General features: G+C 33.6%; 4 protein-coding genes across 4 annotated transcripts; 2 read left to right on the forward strand and 2 right to left on the reverse strand.

The window, feature by feature from the left end:
* Positions 1-210: 210 nt before the first annotated feature.
* On the reverse strand, positions 211-837 carry LOC133336180 (protein D3-like). Its single transcript, XM_061544471.1, has 2 exons — positions 748-837; positions 211-690 (listed from the first exon to the last, which is right to left on the reverse strand). Exons 1-2 carry the CDS (start codon positions 835-837, stop codon positions 211-213), a joined length of 570 nt encoding a protein of 189 aa, XP_061400455.1.
* A 7255-nt stretch (positions 838-8092) lies between these two features.
* LOC133336181 (protein D3-like) lies at positions 8093-8756 on the forward strand. The gene is made up of 2 exons (XM_061544472.1): positions 8093-8206; positions 8277-8756. The coding sequence occupies exons 1-2, from the start codon at positions 8093-8095 to the stop codon at positions 8754-8756; spliced, it is 594 nt and encodes a 197-aa protein (XP_061400456.1).
* A 204-nt stretch (positions 8757-8960) lies between these two features.
* Positions 8961-10618, reverse strand: LOC133336182 (probable small nuclear ribonucleoprotein Sm D2). The gene is made up of 2 exons (XM_061544473.1): positions 10560-10618; positions 8961-9318 (listed from the first exon to the last, which is right to left on the reverse strand). Exons 1-2 carry the CDS (start codon positions 10616-10618, stop codon positions 8961-8963), a joined length of 417 nt encoding a protein of 138 aa, XP_061400457.1.
* Positions 10619-12662: 2044 nt separating this feature from the next.
* Positions 12663-14018, forward strand: LOC133336183 (tRNA:m(4)X modification enzyme TRM13 homolog). The gene has a single exon (XM_061544474.1). It carries the CDS (start codon positions 12663-12665, stop codon positions 14016-14018), a length of 1356 nt encoding a protein of 451 aa, XP_061400458.1.
* The last annotated feature ends 8172 nt before the right edge of the window (positions 14019-22190 follow it).

The raw sequence follows: 22190 nt of genomic DNA on the forward strand, positions 1-22190 counted from the left end.
GTCCGTTGTTTGGTAAGTCACACATAATAATGTACTCCTTATCATATCCATAGACATATCAAGAAAATAATTTACCAATAAGAAAATAGCAAACATTAGTAATAAAATGCTTACCAACATATAAATTTGCTTCCAAGCTAAAATTTGCACAATTTAGAATATTAATGCATATATTCATTAGGAACAATCAATAGCCAGTAAGTCATTCATTTATTTTCCCGACAATTGTTTATGTACTTGTGGAACATATTCATCCCATTGGGCCACATAGAAATTCCCCGCTACCAGTTCTTCCAATTTATATTTCTTGACAAATGCCATTGTATTAAATTTACCCCGTTTTGAACCTTTGTTCTTGGCTATATGCTCTTCAGTGAATTTCAATTTTCCCATTTGTTTATAAAGCAAAAATATATAACGATGTAGGCCAGTACCCTCTGGTGGTCCGGAGCCAACATAAGCTGTTAAAATATCACCTTTTTCCACCGCACAGCCTGGTATGTTAGCTACCAACCAATGTTGATATTCACGAAATGTTGGATTCTTACGACTTGGAGCATCGGGATCGGTCATTATAAGTGTATAAAAGCTGGCGTCTTCGTGCGGCCATTCTACGGTGGGTTGTTCTTTGACTTGGGTGGGTGTCAATTCATTTCCCTTATTCACTTCAATATTCCCTTGATAAATAACCTGGAAAAACATTTCTTTTATGGTCAAATGATTTTTGATTTTATTATTGGTTTATACCTTTAACAGAGATTTTGGCCCAATTGTCACAACATCGGGAATTATTTTATTTTTCTTGAAAATTATTTCCAATTCTGTTGCTTCCGACATTATTCAAATCAATATTTTTTTCGTATTTATACATTTTTCAATTGAAATAATTTTCAATGGCATTGTCAAGAGCTATGTTATAAGCTTTTTTGGAGAAAAATTATGTCTTTTTTGTTCGCACAAATTTCAGTTGGCAATGCCGTATTGCAGCTTCTCACCCTAAAAGTATGCTTTACATGGAATCATATCAAATATATCAATTTGGTGGTGTACAGACTTATAGAATGTCGATAATATTTAAAAATGGTTTTGGAATTGACTAAACGTGGTGGTAATGCAGTATGTAGAGATGTTCACCATTTCACAATCTATTCCCAACGTTTCTATACCCTGCACCATACTCTCCATAAGGAATAAATTAGAGAAAAAGTCCATCCATTATTATACCCTTCATCACCCTGTGGTACAGGGTATTATGTCTTTGTGCATATGTTTGTAACAGGCTAAAGAAAACGAGATAGACACATGGTTCCTTTTTAGAATATGCATAGATTCACCTTTTAAGTCGATTTATGCATGTCCGTCTGTACGTCCGTCCGTCCGTCCATGTATTTTTGTTAACACAGTACAGGTCGAATTTGTGATCCGATTTGGATGAAAATTGGCATAGGTCTCTAATTTGGCCCTAGGACGAACCCTATTGAAATTGGGAAAAATCGGTTGAGATTTAGATATAGCTCCCATATATATTTTCGTCCGATTTTAGGTAAATAGTGCACCAAAGTCCCTATATATCCTTCGATGTCCACGAAATTTGGCATAACATTCTGAATTAAGCCTAGAACGATGTGTGTTAAATTTCCTGAAAATCGGTTCAGATTTAGATATAGCTGCCATATATATTTTCGTCCGATTTTAGGTAAATAGTGCACCAAAGTCCCTATATATCCTTCGATGTCCACGAAATTTGGCATAACATTCTGAATTAAGCCTAGAATGATGTGTGTTAAATTTCCTGAAAATCGGTTGATATTTAGATATAGCTCCCATATATATTTTCGTCCGATTTTAGGTAAATAGTGCACCAAAGTCCCTATATATCCTTCGATTTCCACGAAATTTGGTATAGCATTCTGAATTAAGCCTAGAACCATGTATGTTAAATTTCGTGAAAATCGGTTCAGATTTAGATATAGCTCCCATATATATTTTCGTCCGATTTTATGTACATGGTGCACCAAAGTCCCTATATATCCTTCGATTTGCACGAAATTTGACATTGCGTTCTGAAATAAGTCTAGAACGATGTGTTTTAAATTTCGTGAAAATCGGTTCAGATTTAGATATAGCTCCCATATATATTTTCGTCCGATTTTTGGTAAATGCTGCACCAAAGTCCCTATATAACCTTCCATTTGCGCGAAATTTGGATTTATAAGTAAATGAAGAACTCAAAATGTGGCCGAACATGTGACAAGTTTCGATAAAATCGGTTTAGATTTCGATATTTAGCTTTAAATTTATTTAATTAATTTTGTCCCATTATAAGAAGCAACTCTATATCTGACCAAAATTTAGTAAAGGTTGCAGAATGACATGTTTAATTTCATGTTAATGGTCCTTCAAAAATGCGACGTCTGTTGAATTTACCCAAAGTGGTGAAGGGTATCATATAGTCGGCCCCGTCCGACTTCACTACTTTCCTTACTGGTTTTTATATGAACTATAGGACTTTATTTAACATGCTTCAGAATATCCGATTTGGGCCAAATATGCCCTATGGTTGTATGATTTGTTGTCATTTTAAAGGTAACTTCATAATGCCTCTCTTATAGAAGTCCTGCTCTCTATTTGCAAAAAAAAACTCTAGTAGTCGATTTTCGCGATCCTCCATAGATATCAATTTTTTATCATTGAAGAAATTTTGCAATCCAAGAAAAAGATGCAAATCGCTTGGTGCCAAGTCTGGACTCTATGCTGCATGCATTAAAACTTCCCAACCAAGCTCCCGAAGTTTCTGGCGAGTCACTGTAGATGTGTATGGCCTAGCGTTGTCCTGATGGAACACGACACCTCTCCTGTTGTTTAATTCTGGCCGTTTCTGGTCAATTGCTGTCTTCAAACGGTCCAGTTGTTGACAGTAGAGATCAGAATTTAGCTTTTGTCCATATGGATGCAACTCATAATAAATAATCCCCTTCCAGTTCCACCAAATGCATAGCAGAACCTTCCTGGCCGTTAGTCGTGGTTTGAGGTGCTTCACCGCTCTTTGATCACGGGTTATCGTATGTGATCCATTTCACATCTCCAGTCACAATCCGTTTAAGAAATGGGCCTATCTCAATCCATAGGGACAAGGCTTCGCAAATGGAAATTCGATCAATTTCTTCTGTTAATTGGTGTGCACCCAAACATCGAACTTCTTTTTGAATCCAGCCATGGTACAATGAATAGGTAGTCCATTTAAAGCAGTTGATGTCTTGATTAACTGTCAAAGTGGTCATTTTACTTGAATTCGATGTGCAATGCTGCCAACTTTTTCAAATATTAGGTTCGTTCGTTTACTCAATAATTTGTACGAATTTGTACAAATTATTACAAAATGTTGTTCGTTTACACAAAAGTCCAGTAAAAGAGAGTAAATTGAGAGAGCAGATTTGACAGTTGTGTTACTGAGTATTTGCAAATTCTTACAAGGAAAATTTACTCAGTAAGAATTTTCTTGTACCATCAGCTGATATTTAATCAGCTGTTTTGTTATGTTTTGTAAACAAACAAAAAATTGTTCTCAAGAAAATTGATTGTTTTGTGAATTTTATTTTGATTTTGTATCATTAAATACCAAAATGGATGAAGAAAACGCAAGTATTTAAAAAAAAGGTAATACAAGAGTAATTGGCGAACGATTTTTTAGGTTCCAAATCCAAACAAAAAAGTGTGCATCCCTAACATGCCTGGAACACCATCGGTTATGTCCACCCCAATATCAATTGCAGATACAGGAATAACAGGTCACAACCCTTTTAAATGTTTGTGGGGAACAAACAACATCAATTTTCCGCTTGTTATCCATTTTTCTAATAAAAATGCTGTTTTTTAGTTCGCGCCAATTTGTTTGTTGTTTTAATCAGCTGTGTCGAAACAATCTTTTTACTGGATGTTGTTCGTTTACTTTTTGCAGTTTTCTCTCTTGAAAAGGAAAAAATCGTATTTACTCTCTGCAAATTCTTACTGAGTAAATATTACTGGGAAAGTAAACGAACGAACCTATTATAAGGAAAAATTTGACAGATAATCGAGACAAAAAAATGTTTTTGTTTTGATCAGGGTTTAAAATGCAGCATCAAAAAATATTAGCATTAGTCTTACAGAGCTACTGCTAAAAAATATTGACATTATGACTAAATCAGCAAACGGCTAGCTTTTTTAGTTCGTAGCATCCGTGCTAAGCACGTATTGCACAAGCGAGCTTTTTTTGTTATGACTAATCGACAGTACGACTACATATTCATATTTCGCTGCCGACGAATAATCAGCCTAGGGGTTGTTTTTATGTTTGTGTGTTGCCAACGCAGAATTAGAAAAACGGCATTTCATTTTGTGCGTTTTTATTTAATTTAAGCTTGTCAAATCGCAATTAAAACTGTCAATAATAGTACTAAAAACTAAATAATATATTAAATTAAACTCTTTAGCAAGTATTACTAATTGTCTTTGTTCGAAAAAATGAAATTATCATAATCGCCATTTTAAATTATCTCATTTAATTTATAAAATTTCAATGGGCAACACTGAACTCGAAAAATGCTCGGGTTTTGTTTGCTAAAAATCTTGCTAAGCAGCCACAGTCAAGGTGCTTAGTCTTCATTGTAAGCTTTGGTTGTTAGTCGCGTTGACAATTATGTTGTAGTTGTTCATTGCTATTTTGTAGCTGCTGACAAGATCAAGAAGCTTTAGTTTTGCTTGCTAAAATTATTCGTAATGTATTGCTATTTGTTGCAGCTGTGCTTGGCTGTGCTGCATAGTTTGAGGATGAATTTAGTTAGCAGTGCGCCAATTTTCTGTGTTTTTGCTATTTTGGCGTTAGCATTTTAAACCCTGGTTTTGATACATCACCTTATTATTGCATCATGAATCCAGCTTTGTGTAAATGGCGTAAAAGAGTTTCATGGTCGATTTTTAGCTCCTGGGCGATGCTACGACTGCTAACATGCCGGTTAAATTCGATCATTTCTCCGATTTTATCGAAATTTTCGAAGATCGGCCTAATAGATTTCTTTTCCCCAACCTAATGTATTACGTATAACGAAATGAATCACTAGTATATTGGTACATTTAGTTACTCTACACTGTTGGCTTCTGTTATTGACAAATTGAACGATCACACGTATTTAAGCATTTTTAGAGCCTATTAACATACTACTGTGAGAAAACGTCAGTTTTATATCACAAAGGGTACCCTTAAAGAAGACAAAGCAAATCAAAACATACACCACAATTCGCACGTAAATGTTCCATTAACATACCTTAATTTCTTTAAAGGTTGTTGGGGGAGTTTTCCCAAAGAAAAAATTATTTTTAAACAGCTATGCATTATAACTTATGATAAGTGAATAATATTCAAATTTATTATTAAAAACACGAAAAACTAATGGATTGTTTTGTTTTGAAAATCAGATAGGAATATTAATTAATTCTAATTACAAATATTATATTACATATGAATCTGAATTTAATTAAAACTAAATTACTACTATTCAACTATACAATGCAAATTCTTCTGTATATTGCTTTGTACCATGCAAACTCAAAAAATGCGAAAAAATAACTTAGAGGGTAATGTGGACCAAATGGAAATGTGTTCGAACCAGTAGCTTAAAAAGCAGGTTGTGACAAATTTTAATTTATTTCAATCTTGTGTAGCAATGAATGCATAAAAATATGGGTTCATGTTTTAGAATAGCCCCCATTTAATGGTACCGCCCCATTTGCGGTATTTTGAAGGTCTCAGCTCCATTATCCAACCGAAGCAGATGTAATTTCGCGTATAGAGTTTTCAGAGGATAGAATACTTTCCCGATGAAAAGGTCACATTTTTTAATAGTGGTCCACATTACAGGACTTTGATTTTTTTATTAAAAAAAATCGGCTTAGAAAATAAAAAAATTGAAACTCACAGATTTTAATTGCAGTAAACGAACATTTTTATTATGGGAAAGAATGAATCATATAATTTATTTATATTTGAGAAAAATAAATTGTTTGTCTATTGTGCTAAAATAAAAATCTTCAAATCACAGATTTCAATATGAGCATAACGAACAACATTGCAATTATGTACTAAAAATTATGGACAGACGGACATGCATAAATCTTAAAGTAATAAATTCTTAAAAGTGGGTCTATCTCGTTTTTTTTTTTTTTTTTTTTGCTTTTAAAAACATAGTTTCAAAGGCATAATACCCTATACCACAGTATGGTGAAGGATATAACATTGCTGATATACCCCAAAGTTTTGAGAAAATTCAGGTTTATTCATTCCACGTCGTTCTTGGAATTATGCTTAGACTGGCTCTTAAGGCGTATAAAGTTAAGTTAACGTCGTACTATGTCACGAGTTCATATTAACAGCGGCCAAAAATAGAAGGAGTTATCATAGGTGGATGAAATTTTTGTACAAGTGCTTATTATTGGCCTAAGGAGCAAGTAACAAAAAATTGGATAGATCGGACTAAGATTTGGTATACCTCCCATATTGTGAGTCTTGAGAATTTCAATCTTTTTGGCCTACAAAATCTTTAATTTTCAACCAAATTCAATGATAATTGGCAATTTGTATCTACTTAAGTCTGTAAACCAACTGACAAAAAACTGGATAGATCGGAGCAAGATTTCGTATGCCTCCCATATAGTGAGTCTTGAAAACTTTACCCTTTTTGGCCTATAAAATCTTATATCTTATAGGACCATAAAGCAACTGACAAAAAACTGAATAGGTCGGACCAAGGTTTGGTATACCTCTCATTCAAGGGGTCTTGAAAAATTCGCTTTTTGAGCCTATAAAATCGTTAATATTCAGCCGGATTCAATGAAAATTGGCAGTTTACTTAAAGTTTAGAAGAATGCATTAATAAGTGTTGCAATTTAGTTGTTGGTTAACGTTTCAGAACGCTTACCATACAAAGAATCCTGAATAAGTAACTATATTCCCAAATAAGTAACTATTCTATACTATAAAATCGTTATATTCACTATTCTCCACTATATTTATATTCTTATTTTTATTAATAACAAAATATTTCACATACTTTAGTTTCTACATACATTACTGATTTATTATTCATCAGATTTTCAGAACACGCATCACGAATAAATTAAATATTGTCATCTATCATCTATGTTATAATTTAGGGCCTTTATTTTATAACTGCTCAAGGATATATCAAGGTCGGATTGTTATATAAAATACTGAATAAAATCCTTATTTGACTCGGCTCTTCCAAACATTCAGGTTGCTCCTAATTATTTTGTGGCATGACTTATAGCATCTTGTGACTGTCACTCCAAAGGTACTGTACTATACATCTCCAATGCCATGAACGAAAACTCTTATGTATAAACTTTCCATAAAGGTAATGCAAATGCTTTCCCTAAATTTTGATTATAATTTTCCTAAAGAAGGACCAAAATCTTTCACGACAAATTTGTCGTATTGTAACGATTTTCATAATACCGATTTGTCGTATAAATACAATGCCAAATTTTCAACACGTCTACCCCTACTGTCATAAGGGTGATTGTTCTTCTACAAATAAATACTTCAGGTTTAAAGTTTTTATTTCCGATACGAAAAATTTAACCAAACACACAATCACATAAAAAACCATCTACAATGGTATAGGATATTGTGATAATATAATATATATCACACCTACGAAATACTTGATTTGCAAAAACTCATACATTTCCCAATGCTAAGTAAATGTTATATTCTAGGAAATTTACCTTTCTTTGTTCACTGACGTTTAAGTAATTAGCTATCTATTCTTAGTCACAACAAAAACCACTCTTTACTTTTCCTTTGTTGCATGGAAACAGTGTAAATATGATTTTTGAACCTGCCTTTTGATAACACAAGAAAAAAGCTCTCTCTTCAATCACAAGTTTATGGAAACCGGTTTTCAATTGTTTTGATTAGGTGAAGCATTTCCAATTGGAGAAACTACAACCATAAAACAAAATTTTGTATTCACCAGACAAATTATTAACACTACAAATGGCATTCGAGAAGGTTGTTCTGTTCTGTGGGCTAGTGATGTTTGTTGCCATTAATAATTTGGTTGCAGCAAATCATGAAGTTGAGACCGTGTTTAAAGATAATGAAATAATTCCCGATGTTATCGATGAGGCTCCACATCATTTTCTAAAGGTAATTGTTTTAATTGCATTTGAGCTAGAGACACGAAATTGAATTCATTATTTAAACTTTTATATAATAGGTATCCTATGACAATGGTTTGAAGGCAGACAAAGGCAACGAATTGACACCAACACAAGTGAAGAATCAACCCACAGTGGAATGGGATGCCGAAGATGATGTATATTATACCCTTATCATGACCGATCCAGATGCACCCAGTCGCACTGATCCAAAATTTCGGGAATTCCGTCATTGGTTGGTTGTTAATATACCCGGTAATCACATTGACCAAGGAGAGGTGTTGGCTGCCTACATAGGTTCGGGACCACCAAAGGGTACCGGTTTACATCGTTATGTATTTCTTTTGTATAAACAATCGGGAAAATTGGAATTTGATGAAGCTCGTGTGGGTAATAATTATCGCCAAGATCGTCCCAAATTCAAGGCAGCCAAATTTGCTGAGAAATACAATTTAGGTGCACCAATTGCTGGTAATTTCTATCAGGCCCAATGGGATGAATATGTGCCCATATTACACAAGCAATTGTCTGGCCAGTAACGGTCCTCTTCTTCTTATTCATATACGTTTTTAAAAATATCACGAATTATGTACTATATTTAGATAAGAAAAGAATTTTATTATAAAATTATTTCAATTGTTTTGCATTACATAGAAAAATGTAGTTGTTTTCCTTGAGTTTTGTTACTTATTTCATATAGATGATGTTACTTAAAATAGATCAATTCTCGTCCTCCACTCTTTTCACTTTCCACCAGCCGTTGCCAGTGGATTTCTTAGAACTAAAATTACAGAATCTCCTCTCAAGAACATTTTCGATATGAAACGATCCTTGTTTACGGGTTTCACCTTCTTCTTGCCCTTGCCTGTACGTGGTATTTCTGTCCACATTTCTTTGACATTTTCCAATACCATGTTGCAGTGGCGGTCAAAGGCCTTAACACGTCCCAATAGCTTTTTGTTATTGCGACAATTTATCAACACCTGAGTGTTGTTCTTAACCGATTGGGTCAACACCGACAATGGTCCCGTGTTGAATTCTTCCTCTTCCTGACGTGCCAATTCCTCGGGTGTCAATTCTGATTTAGGTTTAACAAGAGCCCTGTGTAAACAAACAGCGCCAGCAATAATGAAAGAAAGTTAGGTTAGATTTTATTTTGGGGTTCAAAAAACAATAAAAATTGGTGGGGACTTGACTTACATTTTTATTGAATAAGTTTATCAGCCTTTTGTTGGAACACAATTGTTTAAATTTGCAACAATTTAATAATATTTTGTAAACGTTTATGGTAAATTTGGCAGACGCTGTTTTCTTCCTGATTCTTCTTCGCTGCTATATTTTGTGTTTTGCCGCATGACAGTTGTTTGGCGTTGCCAGATCATCAATTAAGGGTAATTTTTGAAAATACACTAAAACTCAGAAGTGGGTATACACTGCTATGGGAGATAAATCGTACAACAAAATAGTACGAAATATGCTACCAATTGTATCTAGCGAACCGGTTGGAAATATAACTCTTTAATTTGGAGTGAAAGTCACTGCTGAAGTGTAGGATAAATATACCAAAATGTTAATTGGAAATTCGAACTATATGTATCCGAAAAGTTCAAAAATGTACTAAATTTAGAACAATTTCGTAGCATGTGAACGTATAGACATAAAAACTTGAAATTCGGAATACGAATCAAGGTCGGGAAGTAAGGTCGATATAAGGAGGTTGTTTTGGATGTGTATACTCATGTATACGAAAAGTACTAAACGGTACTAAATTTGGTACAATTTGAATTTGCAGGAACAAGTGGAGCTGAAATCCTGAAATTTGAAACTAAAATAACCGTCGGAGTGTAGGATTGGGATATGTAGGTAGTTTTGGATATTTGTACTTATGTGTACGATAAATACAAAATGGTACTATATTCAATACAATTTGGATTTGGGTTAATCGGTAGAGCTGGGACACAGAAATTTGGATATAAAATTATTACTCCATTGATATAAAATTACAATTTTTTACTACGACAACAAATTTTCCTTTATGATATCGAGGAAAATAGTAAAAATTATTTGATTCTTGCAGTAAGGGAACATACCACTTATGTGTACAAAATGGTACTGAATTTGGTAAAATTTGAATTTTAGGTGAACCGATAGTGCTGAAATCTTGAAATTTGGAGTTAAAATCACTATTTGGGTGTAGAAAGTTCTTGAGTTTTGATGAATCAATTGGTCTGGAATCCTGAAATTAGGAAATGAGAGAAAATTGGTTCTTATATGTACTTAATTTCGTACAATTTGTATTTTGTGTGAGCCGAAAGAGTTGGAGTTTTAAAATTTGGAATTACGATCGCTGTTTGGAATTACGATCGCTGTTACATTTTCCGTCCTCTATTTTAGCGGACATTAAATTGGCCCAGAAATTTTTTCTGATCTGAGGTAGCCATTGAATATTTCGAGAAGTTGCGAATATAATTACAAACGATGTCCAAAGTTTGGCTGAAATCGGTTACTCCCTTCGAGAGTGATTTTGCCACCAGCCGCCAATATAGACGGAAGGACATTTGTAAATCGACTCCAAATTGTCTTAAATGGATTTGGTCCAAAGAAACATGAGATCTAAAATCAATATTTCGATGAGGCACATTTTTGTCTTATCAAAGTTTATATATCCTCATTAGCCATAAGGATGGGGGTGATAAGTAATTCTCAACACTCAAGAACACTAAAACATTGGTCCCATCTAGGCTCAGTAAAGATAATAGGTTGTACAAAGTTTGGTTCAAATCGGATCGTTCGTATAATAATTATTTATAATTTTTAAAACAATTTTGACCGTTGTGGGGGGGGGGTGGCACTATAAGGAGTGAACCGATCTTCGAACATGAACTAAGTTTGGTACACATATTACGATGTTCAAAGTTTGGAGAGTTATCGTCCGCACCAGCCAGCCAGATAGACGACATTTGTAAATCGGCTCCCAATATTTCGATAAGGCACATTTTTGCCGTGTCAAAGTGTATATACCATCATTAGTCATAAGCCGGAGGGAGTAAAAATCAAAGCTAACTGGTTCGGGTTAACTCCACTAGCAGGTGGACATTACTAATATCCAAATACCAAAATCAATTGGGACTTTTATATGGGGGATATGCCAGACTTATTAAATAAGTCTGAAGCCTCCAGTAAAAAATCTGTATTTTATTAAAGTGGAGTGTATAAATATCCTCGCCTTTTATTGATATTATTCTCGAAAAACTTTTTTTCTTTGATCTACCCCTATTGTTTCTTAAAAAATCACGCCTATTTCCTTTAAGGCCACCTCTCTACAAATCTTAAATTTTCACAATTTTTATGGGAAATGTATACTTCCTGGCTATCCAAAGTTAGGAAAGTCACACCTTTGGGCTTAACTTAAGTTTAGTAAAAGCGATCATTTTTTTTACAGAGGTAGAAATACCTACCTAATAAACCTAATTTTGGGGATATATTTTTTCTTGACCCGGAAGTTCGGGTACATCGTATGAAAATGTTTTTCCATTGTGTGTTTTTTTTAAACTCCCTAAAAGTCGAAATAAAGTCCCTCTCCAATACTGACTTAAATTAAAGACTACATTTTGCCCTTTCCAAAATGGTGCGATATGTGGCTGTATCTGTTGTGTATCAAAATATATGGGTCTTAGAATCCTACAAAAACAAGGAAATTCTTTGGCGTAGCCCGAGTTGGTTTCTGTCCATAGAAGAAAGTCTTCAATCCCCGCCGAAGGCCGGCCACCCAAAAAATATTCTATTTAGGAGATTCTGTCAAAAGGTTATGTTGTTGTAGTTAGGAAACCATAGGCTAGATATGCTATAAAATTCAGATTATTCCGAGAGGTGGCCAAAAAAGGAAATTTTTGAATAAAAAATAGTCAAAACTGGGTCATTTTTAGAACTTCATATCTCGGGAACTATACGTTTTTCCCAAAAAACTTATGTTGTTGTAATCAGGAAACAAAAGTCTACCTATGTCAGATTGTTCTGAGAGGTGACCAAAAAGGCAAATTTTTGAATATAAAAAATATTGGTCAATTTTTGGAACTTTGGAACCATATATCGTTGTTTGAAAGTCAATGATATTGTTGAGATTATTCTTGAAAAAAATGTTATTAGAAATCCACGCATATTGTTGCGATAGCTGTTTAAAAAATATCCACGCTAATTGGTCTGACTCAAATTCCTCCAATGACCTTGGCCTTATAATACGTCCCCATTTTTTCCCCACATCCAATCAAAACTCTCCTAACTGGCAACAATATGTTGTCACATACACTTAACACACGTATTGGCAACACTGTACAACAATCAGCTGATTTATATCCACGTTTGTTTTTGTTTTGCTGAAGGAAGTCTATTTCTCTATTGGTATCATCCCGATTTTTGTGCAATAAATAATTTATAATATCCCCTAAATGTCTGAAAGTGAACAACCAACGAAAAAACCAAAGATGACTACCGACTCCGAGGCACAAACTGGCGAAGTGCCTAAAGATATCCCACAAACCACAGCCGAAGAAAAGACTTGCAAACATTGGGTGCAACGTAAGAAGCGGTTTTGTAAAATGACAGTGGCCAAGGGAAAGGAATATTGTGGAGAACATGCACCGGCGGTCAAGCTCGAAGCAGGAAAATCACCAGAAGATCAAGATAGAATACCATGTCCATTGGATGACAAACACACCGTCTACAAAAAGAACCTGCAGAAGCATTTGAAAATTTGTAATGCCAAGCCAAAGGAAGATTTGCCGGAGTACATTCAAAAGAATGTGAATGCTGGGGTAGCGGAAGATGCATTAACCCCCGACGAATTAAATGCCATTAAACTGTCAGAATTAGAAGATACTGAATTCTATAAAGTTATAGATAAAGTAAAGGACCTATACAGTAAATATGTTGAAGGTAAAATTAAATCTCTGGACTATCATCACAAATGTATGGACGAAGAGCTGGCCAAGGAGGAGTATGGTAAAGAGTCCCGCAAGCATTTGTTGCAAGCAGCAGCCCTATTGGGTATACTTGACAAGGAACAGACAATACAAAACTCGACTAGTTTTGTAGAGTTTGGAGCTGGTAAAGGACAATTGGCATTTTATCTTTCAAAGCTGTTGGAAAATATGGAAAACTCACAAGTGGTATTGGTGGATCGTATGTCGTTGCGACATAAAAAGGACAACAAAATTGAAGATCGTTCATTGGTGCAGAGAATACGTGCCGATATTATTGATTTTAAATTGGAAAAATTACCCGCCTTAGAAACGTCTAAACATTGTGTGGCTGTGTCGAAACATTTATGCGGAGGAGCTACTGATCTATCCCTGAGATGTATTATCCAAGCAGCTACCGCGAAATGTTTGACTGATTTAATTATGATTGCAGTTTGTTGTCATCATCGCTGTGATTGGTCTTCATTTGTTGGCAAGGAGTTCTTTAAGAGACACGAAGTCACCCCAAGAGAATTTGCCATTATTACAAAAATGGTTAGCTGGGCTATATGTGGCACCGGTATGAGTCGTGAAAGGCGTAAAGCTTTGGAAGAACAAAACCTCTCAGAAGTGGAGATAAAAGAAATTCAATCAAATCAAAGATTGTCGTTGGCGGAGCGGGAAACAATTGGTTTTATGTGTAAACGAATTTTGGATTATGCCCGTTTGGAATATCTTCGACAGAATGCCTACGATGCCGATTTGTATTATTATGTCGAGAGAGATGTTACCTTGGAAAATGTTGTTCTATTGGCAAGACGAAAAGAGGAAATTGCGGACAAATAAAAAGTATTTAAAAAGGAAAGGGCACTTGTGTTTATTATTTGGATATTAAATTGCCTTAATTGGAAGGAAATAAATAATTCGGGGTCAAATAAAAATGTCTGTAAATCTGAAGGTCCAAAAAAATTTTCCAAAATGTGTATGTATCTCGAAATTTAAATTATTTAGGATATATTGAATTTCTTAATTGGAAGGAGGTCTCAGTCTATGTCATATGTAATATACACTTATCCTCACTCTTGTATGCGATTTTGGTTTGCGGAGAATTATTTTATAAACTTTAAAATTTTTCAAAATTGTGACAATTTCCGGGAAGGTACCAGACATAATCTATATTAATAAAAGAGTAAAGTGATTGACTCAACGATTCATCAACGCCCAGACAAGGATGAACCTAGAATCCTAAAATTGCGGGCGAGGTTCACTCTTAGTCCGCTGGTGTCAGACAATGCTCGATTTTTGGATAGTCGTGCTAAAACGGCATGAAAAGAGCTAAAAAGTACTAAATATGGTACCATTTGTATTTGGCGAACTGGTGGAGCTAGAACTCTTAAATTTGGAATGAGGATCACTGATGGAATGTGGTATAGATGTACTAAAGGAAATTCGAACTAAATATCCAAAAATAACTAAAGTGTACAAAATATGGTACAATTTCGCACCATAGAACTGATAGTGCTAAAAACTTAAAATTTGGAATGCGAATCAAGGTTGGGAGAAGGTCGATATAAGAAGGGGGATTTGGAAGTGTGTAGTCATGTATACGAAAAGTACTAAATTTGGTACTATTTGAGTTTGAATTGGAATTTGTCGGTAGTTTTGGAAACTTGTATACATTTGGTAAAATTTGTATTTGGGTGAACCGATAGAGCTAGAGCACTGAAATTTGGAAATAAGATTACTACTGCAATATAGAATTGAGGTATGTAGGTACTTTTGGAAATACGTTCTAATGTGCACGAAATAGTACAAAATTTGGTACAATTTCAGTTTTGGATGAACCGATAGACCTCGAATCCTGAAATTTGGAGTTAGGAACACTGTTGCGGTGTACGATTTGGTATGTAGGAAGTTTTTTGAAATGTGTACTAAATGACACTAAATTTGGTACAATTTGGATTTTAGGTGAACCCATAGGGCATGAATCCCTTAATTGGGAAATAGTATTTCTATTGGATTTTATGATAGTAATGGAAATTTGAACTTACGTGCACTAAAAGATACTATATTGCATACATTGTGGATTTATATACTCAGATTAAAATTTAATGCCTATTTAGTCGTGTCCGTCGATAGAGCCGCAATATTTATGGTATAATTTGGCACTTTGATCGGATGGTACTAATTGACTGTATCAAATCTCCATACAAAAATCATCGATATCGGTCTATATTTTCTGGTTGTCCATATGTGACGGGACCCTATTATTCGGTATTCTGGGTCAGTTTTGTAGTAAAATTGAACCGGTACCAGTAGGCGTGGACTTAAAAAAAAACATTTTGTAGGGACATGTGGAAGGGAACTATGTATTTATTAAGAATTGAAAAAAATAAGTTCGGTAAGGCCGACGGTATACTAAAATATAGGGAACATAGTGAAGATAGATAATTCTACAAAGTTATTTATGTACACCAAATAAAAATTTCAGCAATTTTTAATGGATATTTTTCCTCAACACCCCAAAAAGTGAACTGATATCGACGATGCATGGTAGGATGGAACATCCCCAAAATACTGCAATTTAGAGGTTACAGTTGTATAAGGCCATCACCAACGTACATGGGTTTTATTTCGGGAGGTTGGGTGGAAGTTGCTCGTTCAATATGAAAATTTTCATTGCAGGTATGTGTATGAGTACGTCCCTGAAGGCGAAACCTAAAGCGGGACCAATATTGATTACATCATGTAGAAATTACTAAACATTTGTAGTTCTCATTATATGAGAACCTACGTTGATATAGCTCAATTTCGAAACTAACATTTTTGCATCACAATAACTTCCTTTACGCTAAATATTAAAAATACCGAAAATCGGTAGGTATCATATGGGGACAGACCTAACTGCGGGCCGATATACACCTTTTTCACATGTTATTCAAAACATATCAAAGGTAATTCGAGAATTCCATTTGTAATTCACAACATATAATTTGCAATTCGAGAATTCCATTTGCAATTCACAACATATCAGCTGTAATTCGAGAATTTCATCTGTAATTCCTAGAATACCTTTCGAAATTCATAGAATTCCATTTGAAATTCATAAACTTATATTTAAAATTCCAAATATTTGTGTTTGAAATTCATAAAATTTCACTTGAAATTAATAAAATTCCATTTGAAATTTAAATAATTCCATTTGAAATTCTTAACATTTGTTTTGAAATACATAACATTTAATTTTAAATTCGAAAATATTATTGGAACACAAAAGGAATATGTATGAATTTGAAATTAATTGTTATGAATTACAACTGAAATTTTATGAACTACAAGTGAAATGTTATGAATTTCAAATGGATTTCATTGAATTTCAAATGAAACTCTACGAAATTCAAATTGAAATATTCGAATTACGAATAACATTTTTAAATTTCAAATGTAATTTTTTGAATTTCATACGAAAAGTTTAAAATTACAAATGAAATGTTGTGAATTACAAATTACATACTCGAATTACAAGTGAAATGTCATGAATTGCAAATTGAGTTTTCGAATTACAAATGAAATTCTCGAATTGCAATTGAAATGTTTTGAATAACATTTGAAAAAGGTGTAGTTCATTCTCGAAACTCACGTTCTATTTTTTTTATCTCGATATCGCAGAATGATTACAACAAAGTCTTAGAATCAAACCCAAAACGCGGAACAAATCAGATAACTATTTTTATATAAAAAGGGGGTTATATGGGGACTACCCCTAAAAGGGGGCGCATATTAATACTTTTTGGGAGGGAGATTTTTTACCATAACGACCACAAAAATCCAAATTACAAAGAATTTGGTTGAAAAACGGTTTCAAAAACCCCAAAATACCTAAAATTGGAGGTTATTCTTATATGGGGGCTGACCGAAAAAAATTACCTATGTTTATAATTATTATTGGAGAGATTTTCTACCCAACAAGAACTCAAAATACTAAATTGAAAATCCCATAATACCGAAAATTAAGGGGTACACTTATAGGGGGGTTATCCGAAAAAATAGACCCAACCCAATAAGAACTCAAAGTATGAAATTTCAACGAATTCAGTTATAAAACCCTTATTAGGAGCTATGCCTAAACGAGGACCGATATAGCCCATCTTCGAACTTGACCTGCCTGCAGACAAAAGACGACTGTTTGGAAAATTTTGACGATCTGTCTCAATTCGTTTAGACGCTAGAGTTATTACAACAGACAGACAGAAATTCGTCGTACTTTATAGGGTCGGAAATGATTATTTTGATACGTTACAAACGGAAAAACTCCATACTATGGTGAAGGGTATAAAAAGGGACCAACTATATTTGTTCGAAAATTTTGCAAAAGGTTTTGGTACATATAAGACTGGATATGTTTAAAAAAATATTATAGATTATTCTGAGTATTTTACATATGTATGTACATATATATATACATTTTTCTAATGTCATAACAAATTAAATACAAAATCCGCACCATAATAATGTGGAGGGAGCATTAAAACAAGTTATTTGTGTTCTTAGCTAATTTTGTTCCCACCACATAGTTAAAATATACCCTGATTTATACACAGCCGCGGATAATTGCTTTTGACATTTCAATTTTTAATTTTCTCACTTCATATTTCCTATAAATTACAACAAAAAATTGGAACTTGTTTATGACATTGACATTGCCGCATGCTGTTCGTTAAGTTATTGAGGTTCCCGTCTACACTTTGTCAGTACGCCTCAAAGTATGCTTTAAAAAACTAAGTATAAAAAATGTAGAATTATTATTATTATTATTCTTGATTCTAACGACATCGTGAACATAATATATAATAGGATCAAAATAGGTGCAAACACGTAATGTCGTTGCGAACAGGGTTTTCCTGGAACAATATTTGTTGTATATTTTATTTTTCCTAGAAAAATCGTTATTATATATTTAACCCAAGTTTTTCTATATTGAAAAATATTTTTTTTCCTCAACCCCCCTAGACAATTACAAATACAAAATACCACCAATAGACCTTGATAGACATTTTTCAGAATATTTTACAATATAATTTATGCACATTATAAAACATCGTAAAATATTAGATTGATTTTTTGTCTTTTGGTTATATCAACTTCCGTGGGTATCGGCTGGAGACAAAATGCCTCAAACAAATGATTTATAACAATATTTTATATTATTTATTACAATATTAAATTTCATTCGTATGCAAATCTTTTATGAATTTTCTTTACCAGTTACTGTTTTCATAAAAGAGACGTGTGTATGTGTGTGACGACATCTAATCTGACCAGCACGATGAAAGGTCCAATCACACCCAATTAATTCTATGTCGAACATACCGTAAATTCATTGGAGGCAAATGTTTTTTGTTTTTATTTGCAACATTGTTGATATTTAAATGGAAATTAAATCCTCCTCCCGCAAGAACGAACTGAAAGTAAAAAATGCTGAAAACAATTTATTAGTATTGAGATGTTGTCTATCGCGTTAATTGACTAATTTCTTGTTGCGATGCTCAATGTAAAGTCTTAAGTGCCATTACAGCGAACTTGTTCGATGTTGATATTTCCCACAGTGGCGCTGTAGAGTAATGGGTGAAAAATACTTTTTTTTACTAAGCAGTAAAAAACTAATCAAGGTCGGACTAAGACAACTAAATGAAGGTTATAAGGCCATTCCATGGAAAATCTTTCAAAATCGTACTTCAAAACCCGAAAAATATCCACGCATAGAGCTTGGAAAACCACGCCTAGAGCTTGGTTAGTCCTTGAAAATATTACTTTAAAAAAAACACTCCTAGAGCTTGGTTAGTCCTTGAAAATATTACTTTAAAAAAAAACACTCATAGAGCTTGGTTAGTCCTTGAAAATATTACTTAAAAAAACACGCCTAGAGCTTGGTTAGTCCTTGGAAATATCACTTTAAAAAAACCACGCCTAGAGCTTGGTTAGTCCTTGAAAATATTACTTAAAAAAAACCACGCCTAGAGCTTGGTTAGTCCTTGGAAATATCACTTTAAAAAAACCACGCCTAGAGCTTGGTTAGTCCGTGTTTAATATTACTTTAAAAACACCACGCCTAGAGCTTGGTTAGTCCTTGAAAATATTACTTAAAAAAAACCACGCCTAGAGCTTGGTTAGTCCTTGAAAATATTACTTAAAAAAAACCACGCCTAGAGCTTGGTTAGTCCTTGAAAATATTACTTTAAAAAATCCACGCCAAGAGCTTGGTTAGTCCTTGAAAATATTACTTTAAAAAAACCACGCCTAGAGCTTGGTTAGTCCTTGAAGATATTACTTAAAAAAAAAACCACGCCTAGAGCTTGGTTAGTCCTTGAAAATATTACTTAAAAAAAAACCACGCCTAGAGCTTGGTTAGTCCTTGAAAATATTACTTTAAAAAAAAACCACGCCTAGAGCTTGGTTAGTCCTTGAAAATATTACTTTAAAAAAACCACGCCTAAAGCTTGGTTAGTCCTTAAAAATATTACTTTGAAAAAAAACACGCCTAGAGCTTGGTTAGTCCTTGAAAATATTACTTTAAACAACCACGCCTAGAGCTTGGTTAGTCCTTGAAAATATTACTTTAAAAAAACACGCCTAGAGCTTGGTTAGTCCTTGAAAATATAAATTTAAAAACCCACGCCTAGAGCTTGGTTAGTCCTTGAAAATATTACTTTAAAAAAACCACGCCTAGAGCTTGGTTAGTCCTTGAAAATATAAATTTAAAAAACCACGCCTAGAGCTTGGTTAGTCCTTGAAAATATTACTTTAAAAAATCCACGCCTAGAGCTTAGCTTGTATAGTCCTTGAAAATATTACTTTAAAAAATCCACGCCTTAAGCTTGAATAGTCCTTGAAAATATTACTTTAAAAAATCCACGCCTTAAGCTTGAATAGTCCTTGAAAATATTACTTTAAAAAATCCACGCCTTAAGCTTGAATAGTCCTTGAAAATATTACTTTAAAAAATCCACGCCTTAAGCTTGAATAGTCCTTGAAAATATTACTTTAAAAAATCCACGCCTTAAGCTTGAATAGTCCTTGAAAATATTACTTTAAAAAATCCACGCCTTAAGCTTGAATAGTCCTTGAAAATATTACTTTAAAAAATCCACGCCTTAAGCTTGAATAGTCCTTGAAAATATTACTTTAAAAAATCCACGCCTTAAGCTTGAATAGTCCTTGAAAATATTACTTTAAAAAATCCACGCCTTAAGCTTGAATAGTCCTTGAAAATATTACTTTAAAAAATCCACGCCTTAAGCTTGAATAGTCCTTGAAAATATTACTTTAAAAAATCCACGCCTTAAGCTTGAATAGTCCTTGAAAATATTACTTTAAAAAATCCACGCCTAGAGATTGTATAGTCCTTGAAAATATTACTTTAAAAAATCCACGCCTAGAGATTGTATAGTCCTTGAAAATATTACTTTAAAAAATCCACGCCTAGAGATTGTATAGTCCTTGAAAATATTACTTTAAAAAATCCACGCCTAGAGATTGGATAGTCCTTGAAAATATTACTTTAAAAAATCCACGCCTAGAGCTTGGATAGTCCTTGAAAATATTACTTTAAAAATCCACGCCTAGAGCTTGGATAGTCCTTGAAAATATGACTTTTAAAAAACCACGCCTAGAGCTTGGTTAGTCCTTGAAAATATTACTTTAAAAAATCCACGCCTAGAGCTTGGATAGTCCTTGAAAATATTACTTTAAAAAATCCACGCCTATAGCTTGGATAGTCCTTGAAAATATTACTTTAAAAAATCCACGCCTATAGCTTGGATAGTCCTTGAAAATATTACTTTAAAAAATCCACGCCTATAGCTTGGATAGTCCTTGAAAATATTACTTTAAAAAATCCACGCCTAGAGTTTCGATAGTCCTTGAAAATATTACTTTAAAAAATCCAGGCCTAGAGCTTGGATAGTCCTTGAAAATATTACTTTAAAAAATCCAGGCCTAGAGCTTGGATAGTCCGTGAAAATATTACTTTAAAAAATCCAGGCCTAGAGCTTGGATAGTCCTTGAAAATATTACTTTAAAAAATCCACGCCTAGAGTTTCGATAGTCCTTGAAAATATTACTTTAAAAAATCCAGGCCTAGAGCTTGGATAGTCCTTGAAAATATTACTTTAAAAAATCCAGGCCTAGAGCTTGGATAGTCCGTGAAAATATTACTTTAAAAATCCACGCATAGAGCTTGTATAATCCTTGAAAATATTACTTTAAAAAATCCACGCCTAGAGTTTCGATAGTCCTTGAAAATATTACTTAAAAAAAACACGCCTAGAGCTTGGTTAGTTCTTGAAAATATTACTTAAAAAACCCACTCCTAGAGCTTGGTTAGTTCTTGAAAATATTACTTAAAAAAACCACGCCTAGAGCTTGGTTAGTTCTTGAAAATATTACTTTAAAAAAACCACGCCTAGAGCTTGGTTAGTCCTTGAAAATATTACTTAAAAAAAACCACGCCTAGAACTGGGTTAATCCTTGAAAATATTACTTTAAAAAAACCACGCCTACAGCTTGGTTAGTCCTTGAAAATATTACTTAAAAAAATCCACGCCTATAGCTTGGATAGTCCTTGAAAATATTACTTTAAAAAATCCACGCCTATAGCTTGGATAGTCCTTGAAAATATTACTTTAAAAAATCCACGCCTAGAGTTTCGATAGTCCTTGAAAATATTACTTTAAAAAATCCACGCCTAGAGTTTCGATAGTCCTTGAAAATATTACTTTAAAAAATCCACGCCTAGAGTTTCGATAGTCCTTGAAAATATTACTTTAAAAAATCCACGCCTAGAGTTTCGATAGTCCTTGAAAATATTACTTTAAAAAATCCACGCCTAGAGTTTCGATAGTCCTTGAAAATATTACTTTAAAAAATCCACGCCTAGAGTTTCGATAGTCCTTGAAAATATTACTTTAAAAAATCCACGCCTAGAGTTTCGATAGTCCTTGAAAATATTACTTTAAAAAA

This window comes from Musca vetustissima, unplaced genomic scaffold (assembly GCF_032173495.1).
Source record: "Musca vetustissima isolate MV318-11 ecotype Yass unplaced genomic scaffold, APGP_CSIRO_Mvet_v1 utg65143, whole genome shotgun sequence".
Taxonomy (NCBI): domain Eukaryota; kingdom Metazoa; phylum Arthropoda; class Insecta; order Diptera; family Muscidae; genus Musca; species Musca vetustissima.

Excerpts from the sequence above, each read along its gene's own strand:
- LOC133336183 (XM_061544474.1), top strand. The coding sequence starts at position 12,663 with ATGTCTGAAAGTGAACAACCAACGAAAAAACCAAAGATGACTACCGAC.
- LOC133336182 (XM_061544473.1), bottom strand. The coding sequence starts at position 10,618 with ATGTCCGCTAAAATAGAGGACGGAAAATGTAACAGCGATCGTAATTCC. Across the intron at positions 9,319-10,559 it reads CGTAATTCCAAACAGCGATC|GGCTCTTGTTAAACCTAAAT; the intron begins GTAATTCCAAAT and ends TTGTTTACACAG.
- LOC133336181 (XM_061544472.1), top strand. The coding sequence starts at position 8,093 with ATGTTTGTTGCCATTAATAATTTGGTTGCAGCAAATCATGAAGTTGAG. Across the intron at positions 8,207-8,276 it reads CTCCACATCATTTTCTAAAG|GTATCCTATGACAATGGTTT; the intron begins GTAATTGTTTTA and ends TTTATATAATAG.
- LOC133336180 (XM_061544471.1), bottom strand. The coding sequence starts at position 837 with ATGTCGGAAGCAACAGAATTGGAAATAATTTTCAAGAAAAATAAAATA. Across the intron at positions 691-747 it reads GGCCAAAATCTCTGTTAAAG|GTTATTTATCAAGGGAATAT; the intron begins GTATAAACCAAT and ends ATGTTTTTCCAG.